The sequence below is a fragment of the Megalops cyprinoides genome, chromosome 4 (assembly GCF_013368585.1).
Source record: "Megalops cyprinoides isolate fMegCyp1 chromosome 4, fMegCyp1.pri, whole genome shotgun sequence".
In the NCBI taxonomy this organism is placed as follows: domain Eukaryota; kingdom Metazoa; phylum Chordata; class Actinopteri; order Elopiformes; family Megalopidae; genus Megalops; species Megalops cyprinoides.
Window position 1 is genome coordinate 12,275,255 of NC_050586.1, and position 21,203 is coordinate 12,296,457.

General features: G+C 42.4%; 1 protein-coding gene across 1 annotated transcript in view; it reads right to left on the reverse strand.

Annotated features, from left to right (window-relative positions):
• Positions 1-21,003, reverse strand: part of tcf7l1b (transcription factor 7 like 1b) — a 45,524-nt gene extending 24,521 nt beyond the window's left edge. Inside the window, exons 1-3 of the mRNA XM_036526802.1 lie at positions 20,001-21,003; positions 19,797-19,869; positions 19,558-19,685 (exon numbers count right to left, since the gene is read on the reverse strand). Of these exons, the coding sequence (XP_036382695.1) occupies positions 19,558-19,685; positions 19,797-19,869; positions 20,001-20,186 (387 nt within the window). The 5' untranslated portion in view covers positions 20,187-21,003. The remainder of the gene's footprint in view (positions 1-19,557; positions 19,686-19,796; positions 19,870-20,000) is intronic.
• Between the last annotated feature and the right edge of the window lie 200 nt (positions 21,004-21,203).

Here is a 21,203-nt window from a genome sequence, read left to right on the forward strand (position 1 = left end):
ACTACACATTTTTCCAATTTCCTATACTTGTCTTCATGAAAATGAAATATTTTCCCTTTTGCAGTTATCTTCAATCGTTTCTGCTTTTCCAGGCATATTTAATCCAGGGATAAAGTTATGAACATAACATTATTCTGAATTATAGTCTACTGTGGACCAATACAGGCCTCTAACTGCAGATTGATTATGTCTTTTTTAAATGAAGCACAGCATTGTTCTAATCCTATTTCATTTGCTGTTAGAGACCTTCATTTCAATAAGATGTGGTTTCTTTTTCTTTTTTTTTAAGCATTCTGTAAAGTCTTACTGGAACAAAAGCTACGAATAAGTGAGCTATTGTATTATGGAACACAACGGCAGGTCAAATAAAATGGTACGTGTAATTAGAAACACAAGAAAATAATCAGGCGTCTGGCAGGAGTCCGACTCTCTCAAACGAGGGAGAAGGCAGCCATACTCCTTAAGTCAATTACAAGTCAGTTATGTGGTTTTCTAGTACCTGGGTATCTGCTTACAGTTCTGATGGGCATCTCTGCAAAGCAGGCACTATCCCAGTTTTACAAGGCTGTCCTAAATTAACCCATGCCATTCCCATTCTCCTACACAACAAAACATTCATCTTCTTCATCTGAACTTGGGCTATGTGTTCATTCGTGAGGCAACATGCATTGGTGAGAGGTGGCTTCCCCTCATATTGAAATTCACAGCCATTTAGCCTTAAACCTCTTCATAATTCACTCCAGAAGATGTGGTTAGCTGTGAAATGGTTGGCTGGATGCTTTGGTTTAACTTCAACAGAGAAATAAAATTAAGGAGAGGAAAGAAGGGGGGGGGGATTCAGTGCTACCACCAACAGATTCTCAAGTACTGGCATACCCCCAAAGCCTCACACTCAAAAAAATTATCTCCACAATTTGGCCAAATAAAGACCAAATGAGGTACCAATAAAACTCAGCTTGTGACTACTAAAGCATGTCATAGACTGCAGTGTGATTTTTTTACAGGTACAGAGTGAAACTGCTGAGGTATGCCCTGGGCTAGGAAAAATCCAGTATTTCTCTAACATAATGAGTTAAATACCTTGGTGTAATAACTCCTTATATAAACCAAGGGGCTAAATCAGAAATAAACTGTAACTTTTTTTCCTGAAAAAGGAAAAATAAATATTTGTCTCTGAGCAAATTTGATCTTATGCAACTTTAAGGCTGCCAACTTCTCAATAATAAGCACTCTACTGACTAAAGACACACACACACACACACACACGATTTTTTCTTGGCTTTTTCTAAATTCTTCTCCAGAGGCTGATAGCGGCAGGAGGGCATGAAGCGTCTTTAGGAAAAAGTCAGTTTAAAAAAGACGGGTGGGTGGTGGCAGGGCGGGGGGTGGGGGTGGGCTGGGGGGGTAAAAGAGAGAGAGGAAAAAAAAGGTTTAAATTGAACACATTTGTTTCTGCTCCCACATACCACGAGTCTTATGAAAACAGAGGGCTGATTGTACTCATTCTGCAACCCCCCCCCACCACCACCCCCCTCCCACTCACCCCCTTCACCAGCTCCCCGCTCTGGTCCTCAACTGCCCCCCCCCCCACACACACACTTCTTCTCAAGCCCCCTCCCCCAGACACAGCTGCCTACAGATGCCTCCTGTGTTTGTATTGAGAAGACGAACAGGCCAGAATCTCAAGGCCCAAATCCTCTGCCTGCCTCTACTCACTTTTACAGCCTAACATCCAATCAGTCAGTCCCTATAAACAGCCCCCCCCCACGTTCACAAATACTCCTAACCCATAGGACCAGCAAGGCCAAAGGCCTTTGCGGTGGCCACCAATCCATAAGCCCTTGTGAATTTCTTTTTAAAATGACCAAATTTTACAAGTCGTGATATGAATCAGCCGGAGAACCACGACTTTGGAGAAAGCATAAATTGTTGTAGGTAATTGATGAGATGCCTAACCTTTCACTGAAAGCCCAGACAGAAACCTGAAACTCAAAATCAATATTTTATCAGAGCACAAACATGCATGGGGCTCACACAGGAGACCTGGTGCCCAAATCATAACCTATGGGATTTCTGTACTCAAGGGATTGAAAATCTTCACTTTAAACAGCATTAAGGGTTTTATGGGGCTTTCTCTAAACAAACACAGAAATACACAGAATGCAACACTCCTCTCCCCTCCAATGTCAAATCCTTTAATTCCAAAAACATGCGTCTTTAGGAGGGAGGTAGAGCAAATCGAGAGAGGGGTCAAGAGGTCCCCCACCTCTTCAAGGTTCACTAAGTAGCCTGAGAGCAAAACAATGAAGTTGAAAAACATATGCAGAGAGCCCTCTCCTTCCTCAAGCACATTAACCCCCCCCCACCCACCCACCCATCCACCCCACTCATAGTCAGTCCTGTGTAAAAATGCTTTTCAGATTGTGTTGTCAGGGGAGGGGGTTAAGATGAAATTGACTGAGATGATTGCCATTGAAACTTGACGGCCTGCTGGAAGAATTTGTATAGCTTAAATCGACGCTGCGAGAAACGAGACGAGATGAGATAATCCGATTCACCTGGCCATGGTCTTAGCGCATGTCGGAGTTTTCCTACGGGATGATAGGAGGTTACAAACAAAGAGGGGCTTGGCAACACTGTCAGAGTTGATGGAATGGTCAGAGAAACTCCTGGGAGTTCAACTGCAGACGAGTCAAACCTCCCTCTTACACACAGCTACATTCATCTCATCGAGTAGAAGGCTGTGGGCCACATCCTTCTGAACAACCGAAAACAGGAATTTCCACAGCAAATAGTTGATTCAGCTTAATTTTTTGACAGACCCAGGGGAGGCAGTGACAGATAGTCTGTTGTTTTTACATGATGTGGTGGCAAGTGGGGGGGGGTGGGGTGGGGGACAGAATAACCCAAATGGAGAGAAGCTGACATTTACACACTTGGGGCAATGCACACTGCACTCGCATTAACCAAAAGTTAACCCCATCTCCAGAAAAATGTCACTATCACGGCATATAATTTGACCGCAAAAGGCTGTTCAGGAAGGGGGGAAGACAGAATAGCGGTGACGGAGGGGGTTTGGGGGGGGGGGGTGTACAGCAAATATCAGATTCCCAGGGTTCGAGCTTAGAGGAGGCCCCAACAAATTATACCGTGTGTGTGGAGGAATGCAGAAGAGGAGAAAAAAAGCCCTTCAGGAATAGAGAGAGCTTACAGCCATGGACTGATAAAAAAAAAAAAGTTTCCTAGTTTCGGAACTCCATCTTTTTCTCACTTTTTTTATTATTTTTTTTTTTTACTACTGCTTCGTATGCAGTACGAAGAATGAGGATAGAAGGGTAGTCTGTGCTCCTCAAAATGTGAGGATTGTTCCCCAAACCCAAAATCTGCCCAAGACCCCCACAAGCAGCAAACCTCTTCCTAATCCAAGTCGCTCCCTCCTGCAAACAATTAGAGATGGCCTGCGCTGTGTGTGTGTGCGTGTGCTTGTGTGAGTGTGTGTGTAGAAGAGGGGGGAAGAGAAAAAGAGGGGAGCTTGGTGCACAATTACAGCAGGGATTTATGGCCTGAGAAACAATTTATAAATCACAGCGCCTGGGCTAATGTGATCCAGATTGTGCTCCATGCAGCTGCAACTGGGTCTGCGTGAAACTGCATAATAAACCTGACTGCAAGTAAAAGAAAAAAAAAAATCCGGTTTTCAGAGATGTTGAAATTGTGGGTGGGGGCTAAGAGGGTGGGGGTTTTTGGACTGCAAGTTCTGGAGGTGTTTGGGACAAAAACATTCCAAGTGGCTGAGTGCCCAAGTCCGTTTTTTTTTTTTTTTTTTGGGATAATTTTGCTGCGAATGTCTGCAAGTCTAATGAGAAGCGATTGGAATCACTTGGGAAAGAGGGATCAATGTTCCTACTACATTACAGGGTCGGTGGCGTCAGCAGATTTGAAAAATGGCTACTGCACCTACAAAAGGGAAATAATAATATAAAAATTACATAATACTCTGAAGAAGAAGTGACTGCTCAATGATGAAGCAATCATAGCGCTGTGATATGGCATCAGTCCTTTATATCTGCTGATTAACAGACCTGATCAGTGAGCACACACTGTAATCTCAAAGCACTGTATTTCATTTTGGTATACAGTCTGGTATCTTATCAACATTCACTGTAGTGAATTCGCAGACAGTATAGCTGATAGCTAGGCAGAAATTTGAAGCATATTACCCCACCATCTAACAACCACTATAGCGCTCCAAATAACACAGATGCACCATTTTGTAATTTTGTACTTGTATTATCCATAGGTTTCTGTTTACACTGAAGTCCTGTTCCATGGTAACGACAAGATCCTGACTTTTAAAGCCTGTCTGAGCCCTACTGCACACGGAAGTCACGGCGCACTGCAAGCTGACTGGCACATCTTGAAATGTCGCCCTCACGCCACCAAGTTCTCTGCCAAACTGAAAAACCGTGTTTGTAAAATGAGAAGGGTCCCCGGGATTTCATCATGCTCCATCAGCGTTTCTGAGTGCACTGTGACAAGAGAGGTGAAGGGTCGGTCACGATGCCACGCAAGGAGGACAGACAGGGCCCAGCTGGACAAAAGTAAGCATATAACCCTGACGATCTGCAGGTCTTCCAAGAGCATATACATTTAATGGTAACAGCTTCCTGTTTAAGTACATCTCTCCTCTGACAGTATAAATACCAGCAGTGTCCACGTCAGGCACTTAACTGCGAAAACTCAGCCAGTGGCCCAGGGCTCACTTTCACGCATGTTTTTTGTCATTTTCATTCTGTCAATCTGCGGGCAATAGGCTACAGCTGGGAGTGAATGACAATAACGGATGATATCGATGGTTAACCAAAGCACAGGGACTCACCCTCACCCAGACACACCTAATGCTAAAAATGGCTGAGGCAAATGTCACATTCATGTAAATTCCAGGTATATCTAGGCATTGGCAGACTTTCTGATTTGATGCTGAACACAGTCAAGCAGGCCAAGTGTAAGCAGGCATTTTTATCATGATGTGGAAATGGTGAAATGGAATGTTTTCATTCCCAAATGCAGTTATTGTGCTATGGCAAAAACATTTAAACACAAGGAAAGGTCTAGAAAGAGAATTAGCTAACGGCTGCTTTTATGATTCCAGAGTCACATTCACACATCCAATTATAATTTAAACAATTGATTTATTCAGAAGGGCACATAAGCACATTGTAAACAAACATATCACTGTCAAATTATATTCAAAAGTAGATTATGTGCAGTGTCATTTGCTGCTAACTTAACTGGAAGCAACCAGAATCAGAGTTCCACTAGCATTAACAAGTTAGCAACAATAATTAAAAACAAAATACCTGAAAGTAGCTGAGGAAAGACTGTGTCGACAGGGAGCTGCATGATGATTTTCTTATTTAGTTTCCACATTTTGTTAGTTCTTGAGATGGTTTCTACACTGCCAATGTCAGTGCGCCGTCACACATTATTAGCAGCTGGTATGTAGGGGCAGAGAAGGGGGCAGCTGACCTCTGACATCACTGAGATGGGTTTGAGGTCAGGTATACCTGCATTAATTCAATGAAATGGCAAACCACCTTCCCAAACGGCCTCAAGCTGACACGGTACAGTTCATCAACACCTGAATGTAGCTGACGACACATAAGCATGTCATAATGCCTGCCCTAGTTCTGAGCTTTGGAGCGGTATGGAACAGAGAGAGGGACAAGCCCACCAGCTTGGTGAAGAACAGCCTCCAGGAATCTGAGCTTTGGTGCCCACTCAACCAGCTGGCCCTGAACCCTGACCCCTCACCCCCGGGGGTAAACAAAGCAATGAGTGACATCTGAAACAGGGGGCCTTATCTGGAGAAAGTGTCTGGATGGGGCTCAACTGACCTATTAACTCTCGTGACAAGGTTTAGCGATTTCTTCCCTTGCTTAGTTTCCACAAAGAACAGGCACAAACCTGGATTAAAAGAAAGGAGAGAACAGCTAATTTTGGGTCAAAGTCTTTAATCTCATTTATTTTGCCAACACCTACGAATTATCCTAAGGCACACAAAAATTTCAGATAATGAATTACTTCATCCAGCCGACAGAAAGCACTGTGGTAATTACTGAAACAAGAGCACAAGAGTTCCTGAAAGAGAGTGCTAATACATCTTAAACAAGGGCTTTTACTGAGCCTGAGATAATATGAGTAATAACGCAGAGGAGGAACAAGAAGAAATGGCACAGAAAGGCAAAAGTAACAAGAGCATAAATAAGAAATAATGTAATGCACATGTTTGTCTGTGCCTGTGTGTGTGTATTTGTGAGTGTGCCCGTATTAATGCTTTTTTTTTTTTTTTTCGTGGAGCCATGTTTCGTGGCCAGTGGACTTCAATGGACGTGTTGCACTAACAGTGCTGGGGGGAGGAAGGAGAACACTGTAAACAAAAACAGAAAGGACAGAAAGAGGAGAGAGGGTGTGTGGCGCGATGGTGAATGTGTGCTGTCTGCAGAATGCCTAAAACGCAGTAGTATTTAAATCAGGCCCGGGGAGGGACACCGGGCGAAAGCATTCTGCAGCTCAGCTGTGCGACTATAAGCCGTTGCCCCGGGGTCTTTGTCCTGCCTTTCAGGCCAGTCTGAGACACTGAAAGACCCTATTCATGGGCGCCGCTCCCCCTGCCAACACGCCCATACAGCCCCGGTCAACTCGGCCGAGAGCCGCTATAGAGCCTTCCCATTTCACACGAGAATCAGGCCTGCCCCCCAGCCTGCTTCAGGGATTTCCAATGGCTGGCCCTCCCAGCCCACGGAAAGGCCGAACAAAAGACCTCCACTGCCAACTCTGTATCAGAGAAACTTGATTAGATCAATTTAGAAAAGTTTCCCCATTTTTTTGTGGAGTCGGACTGAGAAGGAGCAGGCTGGGGGATGGGTAGGGCTGCGTGGAGAGCTAGTAACTTATGCACAGAGCAACCCCCCCCACCACCACCACCCACCACCCAACCCCCTGAACACTCACATTCACGAGGATTTGTTCCATACGCTGAAACTGGATGAGGGATTATCCCAATGCGGCAATGACAGGTATGGAATTCGCCATCCATCAAAGTGTATCTGCCTTTCCTTCCTGCAAGAGCCCCCCCCCACCCCCCTTTCTGACTCCCATTTCATCACTGCGTGCAATCTCTGCGGACAACGCTCACAACTCAAAAACAACCCTTCCTGCGAAAACGGAAGATTATTCGAAGATACAGCGTATACTCTTTGAGCCATTTCCTGCTGAACAGATTTATTAATCACACTTTTAATACATCCCACCCATAAATTTTCAATTAAAAAATAAAATATGCATGGACAAACAGTGAGGGTACCTGTTGCCATGGACAACCAAAAATTTGTGTTGGACCACCTGAAGATTCCAAGTGCGGGCATTATTGCCCTGGTTAAAGACACACGAGTACAGTGTTTAAAAAGTCACTTTGTTTCCCACTGACAAACTATACTTAAATTTGCGGAACATCACGCTTAGGAACGCTGAAGACGGTACGACTAGGGTGAGATAATGCTAATAATCTTTAACACAAAATGTAAAAACAGTAATGTTCTGTCAGACTCAAGGGGTACTTTTTGGCATGCTTACAAACACTCTTGTTAAAAGCTATATTTTTCTTGATGAGAGGCTATTGTTCAACTTCACACTATTCAGTACAAGCTACTCCCTTTTTTAAATAATGGCTTGAGCTTGGTGAACAGTCAAACCAAGTTCCGTTTCCTGAGAAAATTGCTTTATTTCCAGACCATTATGGAATCATGTTTTAATCGGCTATCAGTATCTATAAATGACTGTGAATGGCATTGTGTGCATGTTCACAGGAATCAATACACGCATTCACGAAGAATAGATGTTTTTAGGGGGAAAGAGGACAACTATTTTAATTCCACTTTGGACACTCTTAAAATGTTTCAACATGTTACTAGGGTCAACAGAAGGCACATTTAGTACGCAGTCCTGACCTGAGCAGAGAACTTTTAACGAACAAATCTAAACAATGGATGACTACCATCTTATCGGACAAGCTGTTTTCATAAAAGCAGGTTGAAAGAAAGAAGCTATAGATTGCAGATGACTTCGGCCTGCGCTTGGACTGTAATTCAATCTGACTCTCCACAGAACATTGTGACCCTCTAACAAGTCCAATTCATTTACAGAGGGTCAGCTTGAGGTGGGTGATGACTGTCGAGAAACTCCTTAAAACACATGCCTCCACCTAAATCCGAACATCTAAGTCAATTAGGAAAAACAGCATTTTAGCCACCTATGCAAATTACAGTCACGTTCTCACATTAAAGTCCTTTCTGATACATCTGTGACTTCCCTAGAGGTTCAGGCAAATTGAGCCAAAGGATTCTGATGACTGGCTAATAATCAATTCGGGCCAGTTAAAAATTACGCAGGACGTACTTAAGATAAACTAAAGATTAAGGTCCTCAAACAGCAGAAAGCCACCTGGACTGAGTCCCTGAGAGAATGATCTTTTCTCAGCTCCTAACCCCCAAAACCCCAACGACTTGTTTGGTAAATTTAATCAAGCCTAACAATGAACATGGCCTCAAACACAGGAATTCCACACATACACTGACAGGCTCCTTCAGTAACACCTCCCATTAGGAGCCAAGGGTGCCAATCTGTTTTAGGACACCTTCAATATATAACTAATGTATAAACAACTGTCAGCCACCAGCTTCGCTAAGAGGCATGGTTTTGCATGAGAGCAATTCAGTGCACAGAGGTAATTAACAGGAGAGTAGGGATGGTGGGATCTCGGCTCTCTACAGCGCGCAGGTGAAATGTTCACTGGGATGTTTCTCTGGGACATGCTGGACAGAGCCATCGCACGATTACGGTTGATCCACTTTGCTAGAGGGAATGTGACTGATTTACAACTTCAACAAGAGGAACAGCTGTTCCACTCTGCAGCAGCTATTCTCCTCCTGCTCTGAATCCTGTACAGTTTGTTACATAGTCCAGATTTGAGAACCAGAAGGCTATTCCAGAATATTCACTCGCTTGAATTTAGCATTTAGCATTCAACTACTACGCAAAACAATACCAGCTGCATTATATCACACTTAAGCATTAGCTTGTAATTTTGTCCTTTACCTTATTAAAAAAGGGTCTTACATGCAAGTTATACAAGTTTATATGAAACAGAGATCAAGCTAACCCCAATGTGCAAGGGAATCTTGATCATAATATTGTGAGTCTCAAGCTTTCCACTTGACTTGTAATGACTAGGCACCGAAGCCCTGCTACACAGCGGAGATGCATTTCTCTGTGGGGGAGTAAAGACCTAAGATTAGATAAAGAACCAGCAGAGCCTCAAGGTCTGGAAGCCAGCCACCCTGGGATAAGAACTAAGGTGAAGAGACGCCCATATCTTCCCCAGTCTGCGGCCCCCGCCCCATCTCCCCATCTCCCCCTCCCCGCTCACTCGCTCTCCCACCCATTCCCTCTCCCTCTCTCTCTCGCTGCTCCTCGCTCCCCTTCAGCCCCAGGAAGCTGCGACTGGAAAGCTTTAACTGAAAACAGCTGTTCAGAATACCAGACTGATGAAACCCTATTTAGTGTTTTTTGCCCCCCCCCCCACCCCCACTCCCCCACTCCCCCCCTCCCCCCCACCCCCCCACCACCACCACCACTGCACAATCAGGTTTTATTAGCATGGGGTGAAGCGTTTAGGTTGTGGCTTAAGTGAGCTGTTGTTTCTTAAAGCGAAAGAAAAACACCTCCTCACGTGAGGGCCGCACATGAGCGTGGAACTGAGAGTGCAGCGGGTGTGCTGTCACGTCCCCGTCGGTCCCCATCAATCAGCCAGCGGCCTTATCACCTGGGAGCGAGATTGATTACCCGGGCCCCTCGCACACAAGGGGGCTAAACTTACACAGGGATGGGGGCTTTCGGCCCAGCTCTGGAGAAACTCACTAATGCCCCCCCCCCCCCCTGCACCTTGTGAAGGTCTTGTGAACATGCAAAGGGCAGCACCAACTCCAGCTCAGGCCTGCAAATATGGTCGCTGACATTCAGGCGTTTGTTTTACAAACTCAAAAACTTGTGCAATTCTTTTTGGTTTCCCAAAAACAAACAAGTCCCCCCTTCATGAGACCTCATGCCACCAACTCAGAGGGAAGGAGTTCTTTTTGTTACAAATGATCTGCAGTCGTGATGGACAGCTATAGAACCACAATACCACGGCACATGGAGCTGTTAGGAAGTATATGATGGAACCTCGACTCTCAGACTAAATCAACTTCAATGATCTTTTACAGCTTGCAACTGTCATTTAATCAGAAATGATCATTCACTGGTTGCTGTCCAAACAATTTCTAAAAATACAATTACCAATATACCAACAGTGGTGGGCTGTAATATAAATCAATGACAGCGCAGAACTGAACCTTGACCACAGTTAAAACTGTGTGTACAACAAATGCTCAGCTAAAAGACTTAAAAACAAACACCGCCCACACAAACTATCAAAATCCAGCTCAGATGCGCATACTGTTGTTGAGACCGTTCCCATAGAAACACAGGCCTGGGATAATCTAGCAAGAAAACCCATCAAAGACCTAGATGTCTCAAACATATCAGTTTCACAATGGTACACTGAAAGTTTTTAAGATAGATTCTTCACATAATCTTCACATAAAGTACAAATGTGAGACATGTCCCTTCTAAAAAATGTAACTATAATTTCTGAAATTATGTCACTTTTGTCAGTTTGTAATGAATGACAGGAAACAAACTTTGTGACCTAATATAATGGGTGGAGCTAAAATGTGCTGCCATTCACTGGCCCATAGGCATCAAGACGATTCATGTACATGACTGCTTCCATATCTATAAACTCACAAATGAAATTATTTCATGTTTACAAAACGCTCCATGTTGTCCAGTTTAGTAATATCTGTACTTTTTTCCCCAATTCAGAGACAGAACCAATAACATAGCCTATCTAGGGCTGGCCTGCTTATAAGCACAGCCAAGGTAAAGGGAAATTAACTATATGGTAATGTTGTATGAGATAGATGCAAAGCAACTGGGAAAGAGGAAATGGTAGCATGACATATTACTCATCAGAAAAGTTAAGTTGCAGTTAGGCTTGGCTCGGCTCAGCTCCATCAGTGAAAGAGGTGCGTGACTGGTCACAGAAACTGACAGCATGTCACTTTGACTACCTTGAGAGTATGTCTATCATAAAAAGAAAAGTAAATAGTTATTCAAACCATCTTTCCCCAGAAAGGTATTGTACCAGTTCCTACATAAAGTTATTTGAACTCAGTTTTTAGAAAGACAGTATACCGCATCTTGAAAAACAAATTTTGAAGTGGTTCCGAGCCAATCCCAGCAAATCTGAAAAAAAACACATCTTGGATAAACAAATAGATAAAAACACATATACACTTATATTCATCTTGGCACTTCAAAGGGATTCATTGATGTCACAGTACGTAGGGAGAGTGGTGGTGGGGGGGGCGCATCCATTCCTCAAAGGGTGCTGAAATACCCCTGATGGGCCAGCACTGGAGAAACCAGCGAGTGCTATAAACAGAATTTCTAATGGCAGGCGGGTGGGTGGGTGGGTAGGTGGTGGACTAGCTGGGGGTGGCGGGCAGCATTGACGCCAGCTCCCGCTCTCCACAGAGACCAAATAGGGAGGAAGAGAACCAAAACTGGCATCATTTCACATACTTCTAAACATGTTATGAACAGCAATACACAAACAAACAGCAAAGCCCTTTTAGGAGTTTAGTTTAGGAATGAAACGCCAGGCAATACCATTACGTATCAACTTGCCAAGATAGAAGCAGGTCATTTGCTCTCCCCCCCCCATCCCCCCCCTCAAAAAAATCTACAGGATAAAGGATGTCACAATAATCACTGCCAAGGCAAAGGCCTCCATGTTCAAGACTCTGGCCAAAGCAATGGCCTTCCCTCTCGCCTCTACTTCCTTCAAAAACTCCAAAAAACTTGCCACTTTCAAAAAATAGATAGGCGCTCCCTTCCTAAGCACTGATGAACACATTAGGATTCTGACAGCCACTGGAAAACTGTGAGGGTTAATCACCTTGACACTTCACACCTCCATGCCCAACATTACTCAGCCATAAGTCAGAAGTCAACTAGTAGTTTTGTGCTGCTTTGAGCAAGCAAAGCAGAAGAGGGAGAGGGAAGAAGACTCATTTAACTGAACAATAATCTCCAGAGCTTTATTCAAGGACAAACAGTGCACTGTGCTTTAATAGTTTGGTGCATTCTTAGGACACCTCCACAGGATCCTGTATTTTGTTTGAGCTTTTTACTGTCTTTTTTTTTTTTTTTTTTACAATACATCTCTTTATTTGTCAAGCTATTCTTTCACATTTCTCTTTAATTTCTTCTGTACACAATGGGTACAGTATGACTTACCAGAAGGAGCAGATATAACTGGGCCTTGACCTACTTGAAAATGCAGTCAGTTTGGAGTTTGAATTAATAAATAAATAAAATTCAGATGGCGCTACTAAATTAATACGGATTTGTTTGCCCTCACAGAAAAATCCTTTTCATAACACATTAAACCTGGTTAAAAATGTAAAGTCTGTTTACACAGTCGTTTGTGAAAACATTCGCTCACTAACTTTCAGATTTCCTTTACCCGTCTCGCGCAGCAGTAATGTTGCCGAAATTAAAGCCCTGGACAATGTCCCTTCTGTGGCAGGGGGGAGGCTAGCAGCACCCCTCCCTCCTCCCCACCAGCACCACTGACTGCTGAGTGTATGAAAAAGGTTCGCCCTGTTGACAGGACTGCTTTCCCGAACGCAGTTTGTTTACGCAAGGAGAGGTCCTTTTATACTGCGGGACAATGCCACTGTTTACTTAGCATTGTCTCCCGAGTCTTAAAATACCAAAACCAGCAGAAAGAGTGGAAAAACAGAAAAGCGTCAGGCAGGCATGCATGTGTGTATAATAATTTGACGTGTTCAAACAGCATTGTTGTGTGCTCTCCCTATCCCTCCAAGAATTTCCCAGACCTGTCGACAACCACACCATCAGGAGTCAGTCTAATTGGTATTTTGGTCGACTCGTACCTGTTTGGGTGCCTGTACAAAGCACTGTTTACAGAGCTTACCTTGCTCCAACACATAATACAGGGACATACTATCCAACCATTATCCAAACACGAGGCTCTCTTGATAGACTCCCATTAAAAAAAACTAATCTTTGAAATGTGGTGAGGCTCAACCACCCCAGTTTAGTTATTTTATCATTATTAAAAGGAAGTCAACAGCTAGGCAACAGCATGCTGTTCCACACTCCGTGTTTAGCACCCTCTGAAGCAGCCCCGTCCGTTCCTCATCATTTAGGAAACAAACACGAGTCCTATCCATCAACACTAGGCCCCACTAATCTGCCACCTCTAAACAGAAACCTATCACCTCACCGCACTTCTTGACATCTCTGACAAGTCAAAACCTCAGACAATATCTGATGCTCTCTTTCACAGTCAAGGCTGAAAAAAAAAAGCTTAGGACTTCGTCCCTCTGACAAGAGCCTGGAGAAAAGTCTACACAAAAGCTAACACAAAAAGAAAAAAAAGTTCCTCTTGAACTCCCAGTGGATTACCCAAGAATTTCAGCACAACACAGGCCCTAAATGAATTATGGGACCCCCCTCCCCTACAAATGCTTTTTGTACAGGACCCAATCTGCTATTGCTGAGCTCTCGTGTTAGTACAACTCAAAGGGGGGTAGTGCCTCATTAAACGTCAACACAAATTTTACAGACAGCAATATCAAGTTGTGTATCATTAATTGAAGACAAATGACTCTCACCATTAAGTTCAGCGGAAGGTTTATTTACTTTTAGTTGATCCATCTCAGGATACAACTAAATGTACTGTAAGCTATAACGGCACTGTTCTATCAACACAATATTTACAACATGAAATGCTGTAATGGCATTTTCTCCATTTAAGGAAAATTCCTAGGACTGGATCTCTTGACAATGAAGACCTTAATTCTGATGGACAAAGAATATTACTTTTATGATTCTAGTTTCTTACTTGGCTGATGAAAGGCCAAGAGAGGGTGTTGTCAACAGCAGAGTCCCAGGGACTCCTAATAATGCACCTTTGGGAGCAGAAACTAATCTCTTTCACTGACAATCAGACACATGCCAAGGTTAGTGTTACATGAGAAATACAGAGGCAGGGTCTGAAGCGGAAACGGCTGTTGAGCAGAAAGACACACGCACACACACATACACACTTACACAATCAACGGGTAAACTATCAATGTCACAGATCTACTGCACTTCTGAACTTAAGAATGTCCATATTGTCTTGATGCTCTACTACTTAAAAAAAACTTCCAACACCATCATGCTACACAGACAATCTTCAGTGCTCACTATTTAAACTGACAAAGGAAAAAAAGCCAGACCCACGGTGCACTTACAGCTAAGACTGTGTTTACATTCCTTATTTTGAGCCGACAGGTACTCTAAATATTTCCTGTTTCAATTTTGTAACATGATTGTTTATTTTTCCCTTTGTTGAAGAGGGGCTTCAAAAAATGATATTACAAAAAAATATTTAATGTACAAGACCTGACCATTGTGCAGCGAGGAAAACAAAGTTTGGTCAGTTTTCCTTTGTTTTCTCCCAAAGTACACATGCGTTAGATGCTGCAAGAAAATATCATTTAAAACACACACAGACACACGCACATGCGCATGCAAAAAAAAAAATCACCTCATTCAAACTTGGACTCGTACGTTTTTCCTCCAGTGCAGCTGAAATGTTTATTACGCGGCATAAGTACTATTCTTTCTCACTATCAGTACGAAATTTACTGCTAGGGAGCTTCGGCATCACGCCAGCAGGCCCCAACTTTTATGCCCTCGGATCCTTCACAGTGCAGAACCCCCCCCCCCCCCCCCCCAACCCCCAGCCTCAAACATCCATTCATATTCTTCACAGAAACTGTCAAACCCAACAGCCAACCCGTTTCTCAACTGCATGAGGTTATGTGGCCGTTTCATGGATTAATATCCACTAGGCCAACAAAGACCACCAAAATTGTTTCTGTTGAGCTCTAATTCAAACCCCACAGCACATGACATTCTGCAAGCTGGGAAACCTCTACAAAAAAGCTCAGTGCATTACAGAGCAAGCAGCCGAGTGTAAATCACAATATACAGCACATTAATAAAGTCTTCACTTTGAAGACTTTCTGAATTTCTGAAAAGTCACCTCAATACTAGGGAAACTGATAAAAACGCAACTAAAATGATGCACAAAACTCTTTAATCTATTCATTTTCTTTTCATTTTTCTATTCATTTTGCCAGAAATATACTCGCTATTTTCCTCCATTACACTAACACACCACTGCAGTTTAATCCATCTTGTTGTCAACCAGGCTGGAAATAGAGGAGTTAACCTGGCGGTAACTTCGGGGTTCATTTTATGATATACTGAAATTAGATTTGAAATTCAGATTTAAAAAGTTTATGGTTTGTTGTACAGGTTTTTTTTTTTTTGCTTTTGTGAATGTTCTACCGCTCAACCTGCCTGTTAGGCTGACAAGTTGGTATGCATTTGCAATTAAAAACTGCTTGCTCTGTAAATAACCAAAGTTTGCCAGCAGACCATTGTCTTGCAATGTTTTTTCACAGGGCGTGCAGACAGACAGAACAAGCTTGGGAGCCCTTTTTTTTTTCATCTTCGTATTTTTTGCTAAAGGAGCTTCCTATTAGAGTGGCTTTGGAAGGACTGAGGCTTTTCATCAGCCCTTCTGTAAATGACAACATCATCTGTTTTCATTTTCCATAAAAAAAAATGACAGTCCTATTTCCTTCTCTGCATCTCCTTATATTTCTTTCGAAATCCAAACAATGCTTGAGGAGAGGTCTTTGCTCCACCCTGCTCTCTGCGAGGGGTCACTAAGGAATACTGTGGGACCATGACAGGGTTCACTGCATGTTGTTCTTTCCCTTACAAAGATAAAAATCCCCAGTCCTCCTATTCACCATCACATTTTCCATGCGTATCTCCAGCAGGCACTACAACAAGAAGGCGAGAATCTGGATTTGTTTTGGACTTGTAAACCGCTCCAAGAAAGGAGGCTGTCAAATTCGGCAGCCTCTAAAAAAACCTGATGCCGGGAGTTTTTGATAACCATGACCTTCGAAAATATTTACACTGTACGCCTTTTATGCAAGACTGCACAGTCTTCTTTCACACCAAGTTTCTGCTCCAGTACAGTATCAAAAAACACATTACAGGGAAACTATTATGCCTCAGCACAGTGATATGAAATTTAAATGGTCATATTGGTTTTGGAAAAAAAAAAAACCTTGACATTTAAAAACAGATAATGAAGAAGCACAAAAAGATTTGCTTTGAAAAGATGTGACTGAATTTGCAGTCGCGTTACAGATTTTACCTTGATGGTTATCTACCATTTACAATAGAAAATGCAAATCATAACCCCAGTTATAAACCTCAAAAACAAAAAATCAACAAGCCTAACAATAATGAAAAATTAATTAGAGACATCACTGCAACAGCAGTGTAATATAAATACAGCAGTAATCATTTGAAAATTTCTATAATGCTCATAAAAAGAGGTTAAGGTTTCTCTTCAAGAGAGGCTTGCTACAAGTAGTCTGTACAGTTGACCTACTCCTAATTTCTAACCTCAAATGATCATCTAATGACTAGGTAAAGATACAAACAGTAATGTTTTTGTGGGAAATAAAATAACAACTATATCCATCTGCATGAAAGCTTGTAAGACAGCTGAAATGAAGCAGGAATGGAAATCCAAGCATACTACTTAAAGGAATTAGAGTGCGCTTATTGGCTATCCCCACAAAACACCTATAGCTTAAGGAACAAAAGAGGATCCCCACACTGGCATGCACCTTGTGTGTAGAGAGTGGCCATTAAGTTAATGAGCCCCAATGGAGACCTCCAATGAAGCCATCAAGCGCCTGCTCAGAATAACAATGGTCGACTAACGCCTCTCTAATTGAATGGAGGGTATAGGGAGAGAGGGAGAGTTGGTTTGGGGATGGTGGAAAGAGGCAGAAAAGCTGTGTGGGGGTGGGGTCATTCTGGTCTCATTTGCTTTTCAGTCTAACGCTTGGCTGCTTCCAATCAAATCACTTGCTTTTTTGGGGTGAAAGAGAGAGACAGGGGGATGGAAATGGACTCAAAACAATATAATTCCATTAGCTAGTATTACAAAGGAGTCTCTCAGTTGTATGAAAATAGTACTTCTCAGCGTAAGATGGATAAATTGGTTGGCCATTTTTATTCAGCCAACATTCTATACACCCCACTAGCATCAACGCAAAGTCAAACTTTGTGCTTGTTAAACTAATGTGTACAATGTTATATTTTTCTTCAATTTGACGTCATCTAACTTCCACATCATACTTCCTTCTCCCTTGCCAATTGTATGCCTGTTGCTACTCCTTGTTAAATCCTTTACAGAGAATTCAGAGGTGTACCCAAAAGGGGTGTTGACCTTTTCCAGACGAGGACAAAAATACAAAAAAGTTTTAAACCATCTCAGGGAAAGTCAGGGCTGGAACACTAACCTTTAGGGGTTGGAACAAGTACACTAAAAACACAACTGAAAAGGAATAATGCAATTCACTTGATATCCTATACCTAGTCCTAAATACGATTTTCTTTGCTTTAAACAACAGTTTCTCAATTGTTTAAATTTATTTACCTAGCCATTGTGGGTATGTTTCCATTTTAGAGATAATTCTCTAATCCATGACGAATTTTGTTGAGCTGATGTGTTTCTTCTGGCAGGTTTGAGAGTTTGTCAGCTTTATTTAAAGAACCACATATAAAGTGTCAAATGAATTCATTTAGATAACAATTTTGCTTCCATTATTTTTGATTTGTTGTGGTATGTCATTGAAAATGCACTGACACAAAAACAATGCTGTTCCATTTATGTATTATATAATACACATGAAAATATTACAGTGCTTAAAAAGTACCTGTTGAGATACATGGAAATCCAGATCAAACATCTATATACTTACACACATTACAAAGGGGACATTTCATTTACCCAAATAAGCAGGGACCTTGACCTGAAATAGACAGTTGGATAAGGCTGTGGAATGACCTCATGCGTGCTTCCTCTTCAGTTAAGTGGCAATCAGGACACCCTGATACAGACCCATCAAAATGAAATATATCACCCCATCTATGGCTGTAACTTCATTGCATTGGTTTTTAACACTATACTTAACTCTTTCATCAATTTTCACGCGAACACCAATTGTCTGTCAGTGGACCTATTTATCATTCCAGCAAGTCTATTGACACAGCTACGCTAACATTTCTCAGAATTGTACCTCTCCCAAGTGTTGCTGTCAGAATATGATTGAAAACACACCGCTCTTCTCTGTAAAACGCTGAAATGTACGATATTCGAAAACTGCCGAAACCACTTTTAACATTTATCGGATAAAAAACTGCAATTTTTTTGCTACAGAGCTACTGTACTGCCTGATGCCTTGTCGAACTAGTTGCTATTGAAGGCGACAGGTTTATAAACTACATAAACTCCGCATGTTGAAGTTAACCACTTAGCGATTACCTTCACTTGAGATCGAAAAAATTAGCAGCAAGGACAGCAGAAATCGAACCAACCACAGATATTCCAAACTATAATCTCGTTTTCGATTTGAGTAACGTAACATGACAAAACTAGCGAACTGTAAAGAGACCTTGCTGCAATCCCAATAATGCCTGTTTTATCTGGGCGTCTTTCCAGCTCAAGAGTCGGGTTAGTGGCCCCCTTGTTATCATAATACGCAATTAATTGTGTACACAGGGCAGGGACTCAAATCTCGGGAGCCCAATATTAATACTGTAGTGTGTATGCTCTCTGCATATCATACAACGGCTCAATTATTGTTATGCCAGTGAAACGGATTTCTCTAATTGTAGTTAGATTGCCTTCGTTATTAACAATGCCGAATATAATTACGTCCACAACAGCTTCTTCACAACGCAAGTCCTAAATGCAAAACAATTCTTTAGGTTTCCAGTCCTTTGCCAACAAAATAATTTAGAAGTGTTGAACAAATCAAGACCCGCAAGAAGTTTCAAAAGTTGCCAACTCAGCTGCAAACAAATCTCCAATATTAGTCTGTTGCATTGCAATGCATGGCTAGAATAACTGTATGCTATCCATAGACGACACCACTAACTTTTGAGAAAAGCACTGAATGCTAATGACTGTGTCATAACAGACTGCTAACTCGGAAAAAGACATTCCGAAACGAACAAAGGACTGGTTACTCCTTGAGAGGCCACTTAAAGGGAATATGGCGCTCTACTCTGGTACTGCACTGCCAACTTTTTAACGCGTGTCTGCAGAGTAGGCTATCTGACAGCGGAGGTAAATAAATAGCCAACTGTGTGATAGTATTAGTCGTCAAAATGACAACACATGCATGTCGTTAGTAAAATGTCACTCACCGTTCTGGCGCTGGGGGATAGGGACCCGTTGGATAGGTAGGGGTTGGTAAGATCTGGGATCATTAGAAACGGATAACCAGGATAATGGGGACTCTTAAAAAAGCCTCCATCTTGCTGTCTTCTTAATGCTTTAGGGACAGGGGCATGGGAACGAAAAGGGAAAGAGGGAACAGAATAAGGATACAAAGGCGAGTAGAAAGGAAGAAAGTCAAAATGCAAAAAAAAAAATGAAATATTACCTTCACTAAAGTAATCTCTGGTTTTCTCGTAACTTTCTGAGTCTGGTCTTGGTTGGGGACGCCTCTCTGCTTGCTAACACGCAAAACACGCACATAAGGAGAGAACATGGACAATGAAACTTTCGTTACCTCCGTAAAATCAAGAAAAAAAGCAAACGATGTCTGTAATGCTGAAAATTGTGCTGTGCTAAGGATTAACCTTACCTCTGAATCAGAGGAACTGCTGTTGTTTTCCGACTCGTTCACTAAAGAGGATTTCACATCGTCCAAATCCCTCTCGGCCGAAACATTTTCGGATATTTTTTCCTCCTGCTCCCCTTCGTCTTTAAAGGAGATCATTTCATCGTTGGCCCCCAAGTCATCGCCGCCGCCTCCGTTAAGTTGTGGCATTTTACAAGCAAAGTCTCCTACCTTATTCCCTCTAAAAACAATAAAAAATGATGCCTGTGTTGTACAATCCACTGGACGTCTGTTTCAACTAAACAAATACTGTTGTCCGCTTTGCTCACGCTAGAATGACCCAAAACTTAGCTTATATGTCAGTTCCCACGGTTTCAGATCTTCAGTTTAAAATACATAATAAAGATTCCCCACTTTTCCATGGCTAAAACATGACGAACTTTCCATTAATCCACCAGACACCTTTTCGTTATGAATGCAAATAAATATTGCGTAAAATATAACATTAACCGAAAATACAGCAACTTTGCAAAGTACGCCCCGCACGTCTTCTGTGCAGTTGTTTTTATTCTTCCTTTATGCTCCGTCTGGATCTCGAATAACGCAGCTTCGATCTTCTTCCCTGCAAGTTTCGGAGGTAGCAAAACTGCAAGACAAACCACACCGCGCGAGAATCATAAACGAACCCACATTCATCCCTTAACATCCATATCCGTGCTTCCACTCGGATCTCGCTCTACGAGAGATCTAAGTTTAACTACAAACGGATTCTGAAAAGTTCTGCGCCGTGGTTGCTCGCATCGAAAACGCGCACCGCAGATTAAAAAGTTTCAGCGATCAAGTTTCCTCGGGATTCCTGTCTGTCGTACGGGAGTTCCTATGCAAGTTTTCTTGAATTCGAGTTCCCAAAGTAAATTACAGTTCATTCGATTTGCGCAACATAATCCGGCAAGAGATTCTGAATGTGTGCTCTTTCTATTGAAAATAATGCATGGTTCGAGGAAAAGTAGGTCTGTCGTTCTCTCCGCATCAGTCGACGAGGAATGTGCAGATATGTTAGTTTGCTTGCTGAAGTGGAAGGAAGAGGGAAGCTTGATTAGAATGCAGAGGAGGAGTTTGCGTTGAAAACCGACACTTCATTCACCACGGGCAAACGGGGGTATGCTTAAAGGAACAGTTGGGCCATAGGCATATCGTCATAGAGTTGACATCGGCATGGGAACTCCG